The following is a 17041-nucleotide window of genomic DNA, read 5'->3' on the forward strand; positions in this document are numbered from 1 at the left end:
GGGGGGGGGGTATCAGAGAGGGGAAAATATAAAAGTATATTGATTGATGAATGCTGTTTTGTTTTAGTTGACCATGTGGAAAATGACATGAATGCCAAATGCTCAACATGTAGTTTTGGACGTATTCTTTCATCAACCAGCTCAATATTGGTAGTGCAGGCTAATTCAATGTGAATATGGGTCCTGTCGATCAATAGGGATTACAAGACCACAACCAGACAAGCAATTCAAATGTGAAACATACTTTGCAATACAAATGAGCCATTAAACACACATACTAATGGGAGTGGGAAGTGGGAGTTTCATTGATTTAAAGTTTCTTTAGATTTTCATGCAGATGTTTTAAAGACCTACGTAGTGCCTACTGCTATTGTTGCTGCTATATATGCCACACAGTTCATTCCGATAAGAAATCTATTTATTGTGTTCTCTATCAAGTACAATGTTTTTTATATATGGATAACATAATCACGCTTTCAAAATTGTGTTCTTAGCGTATTCTATTGGACAGTTTGGGTTTGGCTTAAAGCTAGGAACTCTAGCACAAACAAAAGTTATGCTTTATATGTATATTTATATACTCCTTTACATTTCAGTGGTAGCTTATGCTGTTACATGCTTTTACATAATGTTACATGCTGTTACATTATGTGACATGCTGTTACATGCTGTTACATGGGATTACATGCTGTTTCACACTGTCAAATGCTGTTATACGCTGTTACATGGGATTACACTCTTTTACATGCTGTTGCATGCTGTAACATGCTGTCCCCTGTTACACTGAGCACGACAGTGTAGCGTTGGCCTCGCCGGAGATGGTTTTCGCGTCATCGTGACCATTAGATATTTACAATTTTTAAAAAATATTACCGTGAACACACGTTTTGCTCCTTTTGCCCCCGACGTGCCACTTGCTCCACAGGCGTGGAGCGATCCAAAAGCTACGCCACACCTCTCTACGCGATGCAGCGCTTTCGTGCTCAAGTGTGGCTCCGCTGTTGATGACCATAAAAGGGTTTCCTTCGATTCTTTACTTTTGCAATAATATGTATCTTAACTCAAATGTGGTCACTGATGCAAAATAAAGAGTCAAATTTTGTAAAATTCTAAGTATCTATCTTTGTGTCTGTGCGTGATGTGGGTGTTTGCTGATATGTCAAACTTCTGTCGTTTCTTGGGAATGACAAAGTCCTTGTGTGGTCATCAGTCAGGTCATCGGTCAGTTATGGTGCTGAAACTCACAATGGTGCTGTATCACCAGAATCTTCGAATAGTTGTCGTTTGCCATAATGGTTACCTCATGGAACTCGTACGTTAGTAATAGCTTTTGTTAAGAATTGTTTTCAATGCTGCCGGCTGGGCAATGAGATCAGAAAAGCACATTTACTATAACTGCCTGGCTATACTTTGGCCACCGCTTGGCATACTTTATCACCCTGCATTATATATTTATATCTCTAATACGATCAGAGGTCAGGTTACTATTTAGGGGCAGAACTCAAAAATGAAATTCACACACACACGCACACAAGAGACAACACAAATACACTAACACTTGCACACACACGCACACAAGAGACAACACAAGTACACTAACACTTGGACTTACATGCTCTCCCTTATTCTAATCCTCAGGACAATGTCAGCCAAGTGATGTCTATTAATATCCCAGTGGGGGCTTAGTGGGGAGCCAAAACTGCCATCGCCACCCCCCCCCCCATCCCTCCAGGGATTGCCCTAGGTGATACTAAAGCCTCAGTCCATCACTAGGTTAGCTCAGTAATAGGCAGGGCCACTTCTGGCGGGCCAGGTGATGGAGGCTTGGAGGAGTGGTGAAAGGGGTAGGGTTACAGCGCCAAGCATACCTCTCTCGTCATATTGTTATGTGAGCATGCCCAGTTGTCTTTCCCTTGTTGATTCAGAGGCAGGGCCCCCGCCAGTCCATTCAGAGCCCACGCTGAAATCACTACTGAACGAATCATAAGGACTTGTTTGAACTCAAAATACAATTGAAACGTACACAAAAATCCAAAAAACAATAGTAGGTTATAGATTGACAGAGTTATTACACATCAACCGATAACTTAACGCAATAAAGAACCATCAACTCTGATGAACTCTCAGTGTAGGACCGCCCCCTCTTGCATGTTGGAGTAAACCCTGGATGACCACGGAGGAGGCCGGACCATTGCTGTTCCTGACTAGAGGGATTATGCACACATTCACACAGTCATGGTGAAGATATTCCACCTTTGGTAAATTCATGTGAGACCCTCACATTCCAAGATGGTACATTGTTTTCATCATCAAAACACTGACAGCCCTATTAAAGGCCCAGGCAACATACCCAATCCAAATGATAAGTACATACTTATATTTAACCATGTGATTAGGTTTGACCTCCCGGTCATCACCCACTTAAAACCCAACCCATGTCCCTGGGTTTTTCAATTACTTGACCAATCACACACTGCTGTGTCTTTTTGTTTTTTGTTACTTCCTCTTCCTGTTTGAAATGTGGGACCCTTGAGTCCTGACGGTATGCTTCTTGAGAAATGTGATATATACTGTATACACATATATATATATATATATATATATATATATATATATATATATATACTTGTATCTGTATATATTTGAGATATACATAAACATATGTATATTAAAGCACAAAGTTCTTTCTCTTGGATGATGTGGAGTAAACTCTCAGGAAAGCATGATGGGCATCATAACAATAATGCATTTTAAACAGCTCTGTGGTCCGTGTTGTTTATCTCTTAGTGTTGTGTTCCTCTCTGGCTCTCACCTGTAAATCTCAACCTGTCCCACTTAATAACAAGCAGTACCGTTCAGTTGTTTCCAAAATGCTTGATTTAGAAATTGCCAAACTCAATTATTAATTGTTAAGAGTACAGTTGATGTGTTGCCCTTTCCCTCTCATAGGGCACCTCTTTAATTTAGGCCTGGTGTAATCTGAGCCCTTTATTCCTTGTGTTAGACAGAAATAGAAAGGCAGAGCATTGTTTTATAGTGCCTTTTGTCACCGTCTGCGTCCCTCTTCTCCTCTGTCATCTGCAGAACTATTTTTAACCCTCACCCTATGTTTCGTTGATAGGTCAATTCAGGAGATGCGTGATCAATAGTCTAATCTTTGCTCGATGTGGTAGAGTTCGAACACAACGTGGGGATATATTGTGCCATGTTCTCCGTCTCCTTGGTGCAAGCAGGGGGGGTGAGGTTGTGTTGGTGTCAGCCAGCAGCACGGTATGTGGTGCTGCCTGGGCGAGGGCGGGTTAGGTTAGAGTTACAGGATTAGGAGGCTCTCTTTGATTTGGGAGGAGAGTTTATTGTGGTCAACAGGGCCATGGGCGGGGTATAAGACGCATGATGGGGAGGCCGGGGCCTGGCATATAAATGCTCTCCTCCATCTTCTCCGTTCCCCTCATTGCCTCTTCTGGTGCTCCCGTGTGCTAGTGATCCACCAGACCCAATCCCCTCCATCTCCTGGACTCACGCGCCCAAGCGTTAGCTTCACGTTAGCCAGCCCCAAAAAGGTCCTGCATCCCCCATCACCATGGAGGCCATCAAGAAGAAAATGCTTATGCTGAAGCTGGACAAGGAGAACGCACTTGACCAGGCTGAGCAGGCGGAGACAGACAAGAAGGCAGCGGAGGACAGAAGCAAACAGGTAGGGCCATATGGCTCCAGTCTCATCCCTGAGGTTTTGACCCTTTCCCAACTGTGGCTGTGTCACTGCGCTACATTAGGTTAGAACAATGTGTTGCCTGAGCAGCCGTTCGACAATATTTGTACTCAACTGCGTCTAGATGTTTTGCAGTTTTAAAAGAAACTTTAATTTCCTTACCATGTAACTGAATTAATTAATTTACCGCAAAAAGGATTGAAGGTTGAAGAATGCACTCGTTTCAGAGACTCATTTCATTTCATAGTACGCATTAGCCGTAATTATAGAGATTTGATTGTAACAATCTCATGGATGGAGCGTGTTCAAGAATAGGTTGATGCTGTCATCAATCTGAAGCAACTGTGCCCAGCTGAGTGAGAACTGGTGGGGTGTGCGACAAGAAAACATTCTGTCAATGCCACAGCCAGTGCTAGCTGCTAGAAACTCGATCTGGTATTCATGACACCAGAGCCGGAACCAGCTAATGGCTGAGGATAGAATGATGGAGAAGCAATCTGAGGGGTGAAGGGATATAAATGGAGAGAGATGATGGATCAGAAAGGGTGTTCATATCAGTACACATCAAGGGACAAAGAGAAGTGTCTATTGGGTGTATTTATAGCCTCCCAGGCTTCGGCCAATTTACCAATGGAGATAATGTCAGGGAATATGGTTAGAGGAAAAATAACCGGATGAAAGATTGAAAGATTCTTCTGTAAGAACATCCATTTATTTGTACATATATGTATTTATATAAATCATTAATAATTCATAATTAATAATGATGAACCTCACTGATAAACGTTGTAACTCTCACCCGTCTAACCCTCTAACTCTAACTCCGACCTTGACTCTAACCCTCTCTTGAAGCATGAAGATGAGCTGATTCAGATGCAGAAAAAGCTGAAGGGCACGGAGGATGAGCTGGACAAGTACTCCGAGGCCCTGAAGGACGCCCAGGAGAAGCTGGAGGTGGCGGACAAGAAGGCCGCTGACGTGAGTACCGCTCTGAGAGACGCAGACGCTGAGCACAAGGGTTGGTCCGGCCATGGGGCACGCACATTCATCGTCTTTTTTCATCATTATTATTATTAAAACAACATCAAACCAACTAGAGAGGGATCTCTACCCTGTCTCTTGTACATCGTTCCCCTGGACGGACAGCGCTATTGTGTGTGGAAAAAAAACAATGGTCCACTCTCTGCTCTCCCCCCCTCCCCTCTCCTCCCATACCTCCCATTTTCTCCATGTACCCGACGGCAGCTGCTGGGGGGTTCAGGGCTTAATGTGGTAGTGATGTCAGCCATTCCGGCCTTGACAGTTATGTTAACCATGGACCCAGGCCATTTATGGGGACAAAGTCCAGTTCAGATTGCTTATGTTATGCAGGGGGTCTTATCCGCGCCTAGCCACGCCTTTAATTATATTTTAATTAGCAGCCCTGTAGGCTGAGGATCTCTCAGCGGAAACACCTTAAACATTTGTTACCGGACTCATACGAAACTGTGTGTTTGTCACACTGGAATGGCATTTTCCGAACCCACATGTATGGAATGAGTGAAGGATACGCTGAGTGAATAGGCTAATAAGTGTGAATAATAATATTATTATAAAGTGGTCCGCCTCTCGGGATCCAAGTTACAACTCACACGCAGACAGGCCTTTTGTTTGTGCTTTTTATTACCTGAATAACTACAGTTAACGATGGTCATACATCACTCATTATGTGGCCTATAATTAAGGTTTATTTTGAGGTATCTCCTTCTTGGAACATTTTCCTGTTCCTGCGTTTCATAGGTTAACTATAAATAGGGCTATGATGCCACCAAGTGGCAGACAGCTGAAAGGACATGCAGTGAATGTCCCATTGTCGTCATTGAAATGAAGGCCTCACGTTTTCGCTACCAAAGAAAGAGGAGGCAATGACTCAAATTAAAACGCTCGAGTGAAAAGTTCGATCTGCTGTAATTATTGTAAATGGTCATGAAGGTGTTTTAAATGTTTAAAATATCTACTGACTTTTGTTTGACTTCTATAATAACTAAACCATCACTGCATCAAGTATATTTGAAATATTAGAGAAACCCTTCATGAAACCGGACGGCCAACTTATTCTATAGTGGCAACGTAATAGATGGACATGAATGGTGCACATCATCACAGCAAAGAACATCATCGGCTGTAATATTTTTTAATTATTAACTGATTTTGCAAGGTATCCTATTCATTTGACCTATTGTCGTAGGATAGCATGCTTAAAACACGCACCATAATTCCAAAACACTCCAAAACCTATTACAGTAAGTTTTACATTTATTTTAGTTGTGGTATAAGTTTTATCAAATGTATTAGTTCAGTTCAGTTCAGTTCAGTACTTTATTTGACCCGAAAGGGAAATTTGGTTTACAGCAGTGGAAAAGACACAAATACAACATATAAAAAAACATATAAAAAGACATGAGGCAAAACAACCTGGCCAAATACAACCAATAAAATAAAATACCACTGATCGTTAATAAAAGTCTATTCCGTTTTAATTATTTAAAAAGTATTAGTTCACACTCTTGTTCGTGTCTTTTTGTCTGTCTATTTCGTTTTTCGCAGGACTAGTCATAGGCCTAGTCCTGCGGTGGAGTCGACAGAGTGTTATTCTGACCCAGGGTCAGTGTGGTGTCTCGCTGCACAGGGCGGAGTTTGGAGGCTGAGGGAGCGAGCAGGGAGCGTCACTCGTCCGCTCCTCCACGGGCTCCTGTGGACGTCATTATTCTTAGTGCAGAAGTGCTCTTTCTTTGGTAAAACGCAAAGATGATGTCTGACAGTGTCGACGCTGTGAAGCGAAAGATCAGAGTTTTACAGCAGCAGGCTGACGAGGCGGGAGAGCGAGCAGAGTTTCTCCAGCGACAGGTGGATGAAGATCAGACCTCCAGAGGTCAGGTAGGCCTCGTCCAGGGGGCCCGAGCGACCACCATCCCGTCCGGTTGTGTCACTGTCCGAGTTGGCTTCTGCTGTCTTTCGTAAGGGGTTGCTCTACGTTTTCTCTGCGTTTAAAAGGCTTATAGAGACCACCCTGGAAGCAAGGCTAGCGAATCTGACCCCGACCGAAGAATGGTCCTGCTGCAGTCAGTAGGCCTACAGTATTCAGCTTTACTTGCATCACAGTGTGTTGTAACGCGGCATCAATAGCGCAAAATACATGAGGGGCCAGCGTAAGTTGACTGCCCAAATAAGGATTTCCGGATCCACCGGTCTCAGCTTCTGGTGTTTGAGCCAAACGTCCCATTCATTTTGCCCTAGTTTGTGTTACCGTTACTAAGGTAACGGAATACAAACGGGGGGGGGGGGGGGGGAGACTCTCGTTTGACAACTTTGACCCACATAAAGATACTAGTAGATCGATTACTTCATTATCATAGTTCCTGGCAGATGTACCCTTAAGCAAAAACGAAATTAAATGTACATTTGTGAAAAACTAATGTGGTATATTTTTTACTAAGTAGCATAGCCTATATTTGTGAGAACAGTTTGGTCTACTAGTCATTATACGAAACAGATAAAATGGTAATAAAAAGTAATCTGTGTAAAAAGTGTCGGGCTCTGTGGAATTATGTAACAATACCTTACATATAATGCACAGTCCACAGTCCTCAGATGAGAAAAAAAACGAATTTGGGTGGAAGTCATATTTGCAATCCAACACAGTACATATAGGGAAGTTATCACTAGTCCAGCTCTCTATTTGGCCGGCTGTTTCTGGATTCCAGCACGTCACCGATCCATATCCAGTCCCATGGGAGGCCTGAGATCCTTGACAACATACGTCCGGAGTTCGGTGTCATGGTCTGGGCCGTTTCACCAGCAAACCTTTCTGACAAAGACTGGTGCTGTGTCATCCGATGTACCCAACTCTTCCATGAAGAGGATCTTTCCGGGCTGCTAACCGTCGTTTGAGCGCGGTAGAACTCCTCCCAGCTCTCAGAGGGATGGTTTGCTGTACCTCTACCTCTGTGATGTGGCTCCTGCTCGCCTGGCTGCTTCCTCTGGAATCTCATCCCGTCAGCCTATACCTGCTGTTTTGCTTTTCCAAAAGAGGATCTTCAATACTTCGATTGTGTATAAGAGCATCATCAGAGCAGCCCAGGGATGCCTTTGGAACCACAATGGAGATCAGTCTGTAGTTTGTAACTAAAGGGTCACAGGCTTGATTTAGAATTTTCTAAGTCTCCCCTGACTTACCAGTTCAATACGATTATTTGATGTTTTCCGGTAAAAACATATATAAAACTCATTATCCTATCATTATCCCATTTGACATGACTCCAACGGTAACTGGGTGAAAGAAGAAAGTTGAAGGGACTATCACTATATCCGTCCTTAACGTTTGATGCGATCCAAGGTCAATTTTAAAGACATTGGATGTTCACACTCTGTTAAGTGTGCTTGAGTTATTATTTTGTTGTATTGATTTACATCCTTGTGTTGCTCACAATCAATTGCGTACAAAACAAGGCTAAACCGGGAGCTACGCTGAGCACAAAGTCCTAGCATCACACAGCTTTTTGACCTGCTCCACTGGCCACGTCACAAGTCACATTGCAGCTTTAATATCATTTTAATTGAAATTAATATCTAGTTTTTATTTTTAATGCGTGCGTGCGTGTGTCTGTGTATGCGTGCGTACACGTGTCTGCGTGCATGCGTCAGTATGTGTGTGCGTGCAGGTGTACATGTGCGTGCATGCGTGCGTACGTGTGTCTGTGCGTGCGTATGTACGTCTGCGCGTGTGTACGTGTGTCTGTGTGTGCGTGCGTTCGTGTGTGCACGTGCGTCTGTATGTGTGTGTGTGTGTATCGTATTAAATTGTTCTCTTCATTCTAAAGGCTGAGGCGGAGGTGGCCTCCCTGAACCGGCGCATCCAGCTGGTGGAGGAGGAGTTGGACCGGGCCCAGGAGAGGCTGGCCACCGCCCTGCAGAAGCTGGAGGAGGCAGAGAAGGCTGCTGATGAAAGTGAGAGGTCGGTATATATAGTATATTTTATTTATTTATTTAAATTTTAAGATTCCAATTACAAAATCGTTCATGTGTTGAGACTTTGGGAGCACAGTTCCTTCAATTGAATATGAATAGTAATTATAAAAATGAAAAGAGTGGTCCTTTAATCAGAACACATCACAATCACAGAGTCGGTAAATGCTCACGACCTGTGACAAACAAAAAAAACAGCCCGGGTTCAATTTAGACCTCAGAGTGTAAAAGTACCACAGCTTTCTATGCAGCCGGTTAGGCTTGAGTTTACTTTCAACATCCAAACTGAATGTACTCCAATTTACTCCTTACTGATCGTAAGGAACAGTACTCAACTAGTCCCAGACTGTGGAACCGGTCCCAGCAGTACATGATGTGTCTGTTTTAGGGCGATGAAGGTGATTGAAAATAGGGCCCAGAAAGATGAGGAGAAGATGGAGCTGCAGGAGATTCAGCTGAAGGAGGCCAAGCACATCGCTGAGGAGGCTGATCGGAAATATGAAGAGGTGAGATCCCACACCAACCCAGATGATGTGGAAAGCTATATATATATGTATATATATATATATATACATATATATGTAGATAACTGGAGAGTACATAACCAAAGGCTCCAAATATCTTTTCAGGATTGAAGGTTTTGAAATATTCATTTAATCAATTGTTCCATATTACCAACGTTCCCTATCAATTAAGGTCACTACCAAAATGTAATATTAGTGCATGAAATGTAAAGAGCAACATGCAGTTTGGCATCCAAGGTTAATTCATGCGGGGATAATAATATGTTTATTGTAATTCACTGTGCCCGCACACACCAAAAACTAACTGGAGCGAGACGTACAGACAGACAAAATCTAAAGCTGGGTCCTGGCCTCAAACTACAGGCTGATGGCTCTGGTTCTAGAACGTTAATTCGCTCTAGCCGTTTCAATGCTTGGAATCCAAAGCCTGATGGAAACCTCCCATGACCTCCACGCAGGTGGCCCGTAAGCTGGTCATCGTTGAGGGGGAGCTAGAGCGGACGGAAGAGAGGGCGGAGCTGGCTGAGGCGTGAGTATCCACCGTGGAACACCGGATGAGTGGCAGTGGTTTATTTGCTGTGTGAGTTATCGTGCTTGCTTAACACTTTTGGATGGTTCACTCATTCTCGTCATTTTCATCGATGACCTGCAAAATGGACATTTTACCATTGACCTGATCAGCATTCTACTTATGTTTGTTGGTTAGTTAAGTCTTACTTTTCTGCTATTATTTAGTTATTTACTTATATTCAAACTGTCAGGAAGATCAACCCAAACAGCAATAGCTGCTCCCAGTTATTAGGTGGGAGAATTTCAGAATAAAGGAAAACTAAATAACAGTGTCCTGTAAATAACATTGTCCTGTAAATAACAGTGTCCTGTCGTGTGAGGGGGCAACCCGGTATCACACGATTTCGTGCTCATTCTCACAAAAATGAATCTATTGAATCGTGTCCCAGAACATGATTGTCCGACATGAATTTTGAATGGGAGTGTTTGTCCGATTTTTTCGTGCTACACAGATGGAAAGTCTTAAATTGACCACCTATGAGTTGTCTTGCGTTTGATTGGACCACGTTGGCTGTCAGCTGATTATTGACATCACTATCGATCAGCATTGACTACAGATATGTCCTGGTGACTTTAGGCTACCAACTGGTTGAAATGCAACACATATTCAGACTTTAACTACCAAATATCAAAATAATGTATTTTCCCAAGAGTGAACAGGTTTAATTCTTTACAGCTTTTGCCGTATAAACCTTTCACTGGTTGTTGCAACACATTTTGTATGTTCAATAGTTCTCACAGAGATTATTATAGATCGCCATGACTGTTAATGATCCCATCCATGTTTATGGAATGTTACCAGGTAAATATTAAGAAAATCTGGGTACTTTATTATCCCGAGAGGACATCTTTGTACATTCCCATTTTCAGTTGCAGTCTAACCAAAAGATCCCCTGTTTGTGTGCATGTCTCTGGTTTTCTTTGATGTTTCAACGTATGGCTGTATCGCATCCCAACCACCGCCCTGCTCTCTCATTCCTGCACGTTGTGGTGGTCTGTGATGCCCCCCCCCCGGCCCGCTATCAGCCAAGCTAGGGCGCTGGAGCATGAGCAAAGGGGCTTTGACCAATCACTGGAGACCCTCCATGCCTCTGAGGACCAGGTAGACTCATTTCAGATTTATAGCAGCCAGGTCAACCTTTCTCTTTATATGCCCATGGTTGTTGCATGCGCTTTCCTGTGCCCTCCCTCACTGGTTGTTCCAGATCTTTGCACAGCTGAGAGGTCTAGAACGAGCACACCTCGACCACAGCTCATTAGAAGAGTGGGATTCTTCCGATTTGGGCTAGCGAAGCAGTAGGGTTAAAAATGGGAAATGTCAGTATCTCCATATTGCGGCTCAAGCTGTGGCTTGCGCCGTACTGCTGTACTGCTGGCTCATACTGCTGAGTACACAAGAAATTAACAACCTGGAAAACCCTCCTGCACATTTTCTCTTTCACTTTCTCATTTTTTTTTTTCCTCATTCAAACTTTGATGTGTCCACTGATCAAATCGTTTCCGTCTGTTCCACCGCGGTTATCCAACTGTTTCTTCCTGCTCATGTCTCCCCTGACCGCCTTTTCTTCTGTTTCACCGTCCTGTGGCTCCGTCCGGCTGGCTGCTGTCTCTTCCTCTGTCCCCCCCCCACCCCCTGACACGTACCACCCCCCGTCCGATACTGCAGTAAATGTGCTGAACTGGAGGAGGAACTGAAAAACGTCACAAATAACCTTAAGTCTCTAGAGGCGCAGGCTGAGAAGGTAGGGCGGCAGGCTGCTCCGCTGTGTGGTCGGGGGCTCTGTGTGAGCCAGGGAGCAGACGAGTGATCTCCTTTAAACTTTGCCGTTGGACTTGCAGTAATACATTTTTTTTTTATTTAGTACATTTAAGTCTCTAAATAAGTTTTTTTTATAAACATATGTGTTATACAATTAATATTGGAGCGACAATAAAAGTTGAAATGATGATGAGACAGATATACAGATATATATAATCAATTCTATAATATCATTATTTAAATCAATCAATAAATACTCAATGTTTGTATTCATTAAAAGGGCAAATATGGCAAAATATTCCTAATTGTTGTACAGGTCACACCTCTACATATTATGAGTTAGGGTTAGGTAGGGTTAGGGTTAGGTAGACTTTTGTAGTTAGCTGTTTGTAATTACTCATTGAACGAAGAACTTTGGGAACAATTCCTTCTGGCCACTGAGTTGCCTTTTGGATAGACCTTGAAAGTACAACCAGTGAATTCTTACCCTGGTGGCTTTGGATTCCTGACTGCCTGCAGTAGATATTAAATGGTATGAGCACATTGTAGGGAGGCTGAGGAAAGGTTCATGTTAATTACCACATTGTTCATATTGAAGTTAGCTGTAAATCAATAATTATTTCATTAACTGTGCACATCTGCCAAACTAACTGTGCATTTTTGTCTCCCAAAGTACTCTCAAAAAGAGGACAAATATGAGGAAGAGATCAAAATCCTGACCGACAAGCTGAAAGAGGCAAGTTTATTCGCTTCAAAAAGCCAATTGATCCTAATGTCCATTGATATTTTATTTTTAAGTATATATATACATACAGTATATATATATATATATATATATATATATATCGGATTTTAAAAATCACCTTCTTTACATTGTGTTATGTTAGGATTGTTTGTATTATTTTACTCCTAAAAACATTGGTCCCTATACAAATAAACCCTTCCACCTCATTGAGATGCTGATATTGAACCTGTGCATTTTGAACCCTGCAGGCTGAAACTCGTGCAGAGTTTGCAGAAAGGTCCGTCGCAAAGCTGGAGAAGACGATCGACGATCTAGAAGGTAAACCGCTGGTGTTGTTTGTTTCTCTGAGACAATGTACTGAAAATACGTCTGTAGAACTTGTGATAAAATGTTACTCATGTAGCATGCCGCGAGATGATAGGATGAACCAAACTAAAAAGGCAATAAAAAACAAAACAAAAAGTGAAACCCATTTTCCTTGTCATGCTCGTGAAGACTTTGCTCCCTCAAAAAAAAAGTCCAGTGCAGTTTTAACTCTAAATTCTTTAGTCCAATATATTCATGAGATCTCTTTCCTTTCGTATCTCTTTTTCCCCAAGTCTTTCTTTCTGCTCTCACTTTGTTTTTCTCCTCTGTCTGTCGTCTGTCTGTGCGCCAACAGATGAGCTTTATGCACAGAAACTCAAGTACAAGGCTATCAGTGAGGAGCTGGATCACGCCCTGAATGACATGACCTCTATGTAAATACGCTCTGGAGTGGTTTTGAACTAACCAAGGTCGCTTGGTTTTAAACTAATTCACAATTTAAATTGGCCAAATGTGGTCAGAACGTGGTCAGAACGTAACTAAATTAAGTTTATTTTGTAATTGCGATTAAGTTTTTAACTATTTTTTAATTGCATGTACTAAGCTGTAAAACTTGTGGACTGACTTTCTTGTATAGAAATGTATAGAAATGTAATTGAATCAAGGAATTGGCCACACTAATTAATTTAATAATTAGACGCCACATCTACCATTTGCATGATGCAAATTATGGACTTTTCATAGGCAATATGTGATAGTGACCTAAAAACGCTTTATGCTGACTAACAGATTTCCTTTAATGCTATGTCTTAATTAGAACCTCAAACATAAACACACTAAATTCACAGGTTATTCTTCAATGTGTCCTATTTTCAGATAAAATGTCTTGGATTCGGCTGTACTCTCAAGTTCGGGTTGCAAGACCCTTCTCCAAAGCCTTCTCCGCTGGGTCTCATCATCTTCTTCGGCTACTAACTTTCTCTGTTTCCTTTTCTCTTCTTTCTAACTCTTTTCATGGTCTTTCTTTTATGTATATTTTTCTTTAATGTACAATCTCCATTATGCTATGTTTCTTCCTCTGCTCTACTTAGTATACGTGTTTTCAGACCCTCATCTCATTGTTCAACGTTCTAAACTTTTTTCTTTATTCTCTATAAATACTGAATACAGCTGTCTGTTTATTTTCAAATCTATTTTCCCTCTATTTAGGTGTTGTTTATCCCATTTCTAAATGTTGATTTTCATTTAATGAGATTGTCAGTCCCAGTACCATTTCCTTCCCAGTGTTGACTGTGTTAGTTAATACCAGTAAGATACCAGTGAGAGTGTCAAGGAGTGCAACAGTGATGATAGTGGGTCATAGGATGGAAGTAAAATCAAAATAAGGACTCTTGTTTGTGTGATTTATAAAAGCTATGAAATGAGTAAAAATATGAATCAAATAATAACAGTAGGCCTACAGTAATTGGTAGCAAATGTAGCTCTTGGCTGTATTGTAGCTTTTCACAACTTTAGATTTGGAAGGGGTCAGTATTTCATAAGTGTATTGACGAAATTAGGGCACAATAAAAACTAGCATACCGACTTTGTTCCCTGTAAAAAATACTTGATTTAATCTATTGATTAATTCATTTATTTTTTTAATCTAATGATACTGTAGTCAAATACCTGTGAATATAACATAACTTAATCATTAAGAAGAGGCTTTATCCAAAACGACAAGTGAGATTGAATACAATTCAAAGCACACAATGAAATTCTAAATGCTGCAAGAGCAAGTCTCTAAAACCCATTTGCGTAGGTATATTATGATGAATGGTCCTTGGCGTCAGTTGATGAGATGCTTTTTTAAGATGGGAAGAGGTACTACGGATGCTATGTAGCTTGTTCCAGCATCAAGCTGCCACACATAACAAGAGGTGTGGACTGCTAGTGTGCACCCCACGGACCTCCGAGGCCAAAAGAGGCCGAGGAGAGATGGGATGCAGATCCAATGACCTTGAACACCAACATACAGGATCTGAACTTTATATCTGTGGAGTTGGGTGCAGGCAACACAGGGTTTACTCACAACTACAGAACAACCAAGGTAAACATCTGCGCTCATGTGGCCTGCATTAAAAATAGGCTGCAAGCAGAAACATGCAGTATAAGTTCCACAGCAGAAATGATTTATTGGACTGATCTCGGCTGTGATAAAACTGATAATCAGGAATTAAATAGGCTTCAAATCATTTGGCATCTTTATATTTTGACAAAGTGACAGCAAAGCATCATTCAGAATGGATTGAATTGGCCTTTGGGTCAGTCGCAACGTAAGTCGGTCAAAATATGAGGCAGTCACAATGTGAGTGAGGCAGTTGCTTTTTAAACTTTAAATGTAATTGATCAACGGCAATGCATTTCATTTCCCTGAGAGGAATCTTCTTGTAACAGCTTTGTAAAAACACATCAACAGGATAAGTCTCAATACTGAATCCTACAGAAATGTACAGAGATTAATTTAGACATTTTGAGGATTCAAATTAAATTACGATTTGAGAATAAAGTCAGAAATATGGTTAAATGATCTGGTGTAAACCTTATTTATAATTTGATGTGACAACAAAATACTCTCTGTATTACATCTGGATCGTTTTCTTACCTTTATCTTACCATTAACTTACTTTACTTACTTTAGTGTACTTACTTTACTTTATTCTCAGAATTCTGAGGCTAATCTCTGGTACTGTATTATGGTTATATTCCAGCAATATTGTACTGGGATGAGACTTCCATCCTCTTTTCCAGTCATCACGATCCTCCATGCCTCCCCATGAATATCAAAACTAACTAATAACTAATAATAGCAAAGAAGTTAGGATATCTCAGATCAAGCCAATGATTTGAATAGTCAGGGATGGTTTGCTTTGTATCGACAAAGTGAGATAAAAAGATATGGATGTTTAGAAAGACATTTGAGATTGAGGGTCTTAAGCCAGAGTTGTTTATCCTTAGGCGGGGGTTGTAAATAGTTTTTACGACATTCAAATTTTCCGAAAGTCCCTCACGAAACACAACTGAGGTAGGCTAATTGACTCTTGCTGCCCACCAAGGGGTCTGCCACACTCCACCTAGGTGGCCATACTGGGCTCCTCCAACACCGTGACACAGGGTGATGAGGCTTTTTTTGTGACGTGATGTCCGAGATCTACCGAGTGTGTGCAGTGATGGCTGGTTGAACCTGGGCACATGGATGGCGCAGGTGTGCAGCCTCAACCCGCCCCTGATTACCGTCACTCAGACTGGGGCCAAGTGCTGCTGCTCAAACCAGCCATCAACAACACTGTCTCTACAGTCATTTACATTTACATTTAGGGCATTTAGCAGACGCTTTTATCCAAAGCGACTTACAACAGGTCTGCATTTGTCATAAGAAGTGAAACAATGTATCGCTGTCGGTACAGGAAAGATGTTCATAGAACTAAGTGCAAGTACTAACAATCGCCAGGCTAACCCATTCCCTGTATACAGCAGTGATGGCACACTACACAATTAAATACTATGAATAAATACAATGTACATTAAGTGCCAGGACATACAACAGACAATAGTGGGCAGGGGGACTGAATGGCTATGCAGAGTCTAGGTGAACTCTGAACAGGTGAGTTATACTTGTGAATTAACAATTCCAAAATGATACGGGGATGCAAACTAGGCTACAAAACCGTGAGCTTAATCCAACAAAGAAAGTTAAGCTATAAGAACTTCACCGAAGTGATCATTTCCTCCATGCTTTTAAACATGTTTAAATGCATGCGGATGCATTCAAATGACTCAACTTTTGTTTTTCCCTCCCCAGACATGCTGTCGTTGGCCAGGTCTGAGCACATGGAGCTGCATTGTACCGTTGACCAGACCCTGGCTGAACTCAATAACCTCTGAACCTCTTGAGAAGAATAAAACATATTTCTAACTTTTCCCTTGGATTAAATTGAATCCTGCCCAAACAAACAAGTGATATGTACACACGGCAATAATACAACTGAGAATCACTGATCTAATTGAAAAAGCTTTCACGTATGTAGCATATATCGATATTGAAAGTGGACTACCAACAGTAAAAAATATAATCTATTAATCAGACATATGGTTTTCATGTTAAAGTTACTGTAGTTCAAATTAATTTCTACATTGAATGTAGAAATTACCTTAGTCAACAGTAAATTAAAGGACAATAAGTTAACTCTTCAAACAACTTTTACAGTAAAGTGCTACCGAGTTCTGTGATTATACTGCTTTAAGTTATATTGCATGAAAAATCTAAATTTTTGCTGGAAATGTTGAGATTGCATTTCTCACTGCAAAAAAAAAAAGCCTGCAACATCGTTATATTTTCTAGAGTACGTTCATGGCTTGAAGATTTGTCGCAAGACATCAAAGTT

At 41.4% G+C, this 17041-nt stretch overlaps 1 protein-coding gene across 1 annotated transcript; it reads left to right on the forward strand.

Annotated features, from left to right (window-relative positions):
• Window positions 1-3418: 3418 nt before the first annotated feature.
• tpm3 (tropomyosin 3) lies at window positions 3419-14168 on the forward strand. Its single transcript, XM_084485125.1, has 10 exons — window positions 3419-3694; window positions 4562-4687; window positions 8569-8702; window positions 9102-9219; window positions 9696-9766; window positions 11474-11549; window positions 12240-12302; window positions 12560-12629; window positions 12973-13051; window positions 13494-14168. The coding sequence occupies exons 1-10, from the start codon at window positions 3581-3583 to the stop codon at window positions 13495-13497; spliced, it is 855 nt and encodes a 284-aa protein (XP_084341251.1). The 5' UTR covers window positions 3419-3580; the 3' UTR covers window positions 13498-14168.
• The last annotated feature ends 2873 nt before the right edge of the window (window positions 14169-17041 follow it).

Source organism: Micromesistius poutassou (genome assembly GCF_964030765.1).
Source record: "Micromesistius poutassou genome assembly, chromosome: 20".
NCBI lineage: Eukaryota > Metazoa > Chordata > Actinopteri > Gadiformes > Gadidae > Micromesistius > Micromesistius poutassou.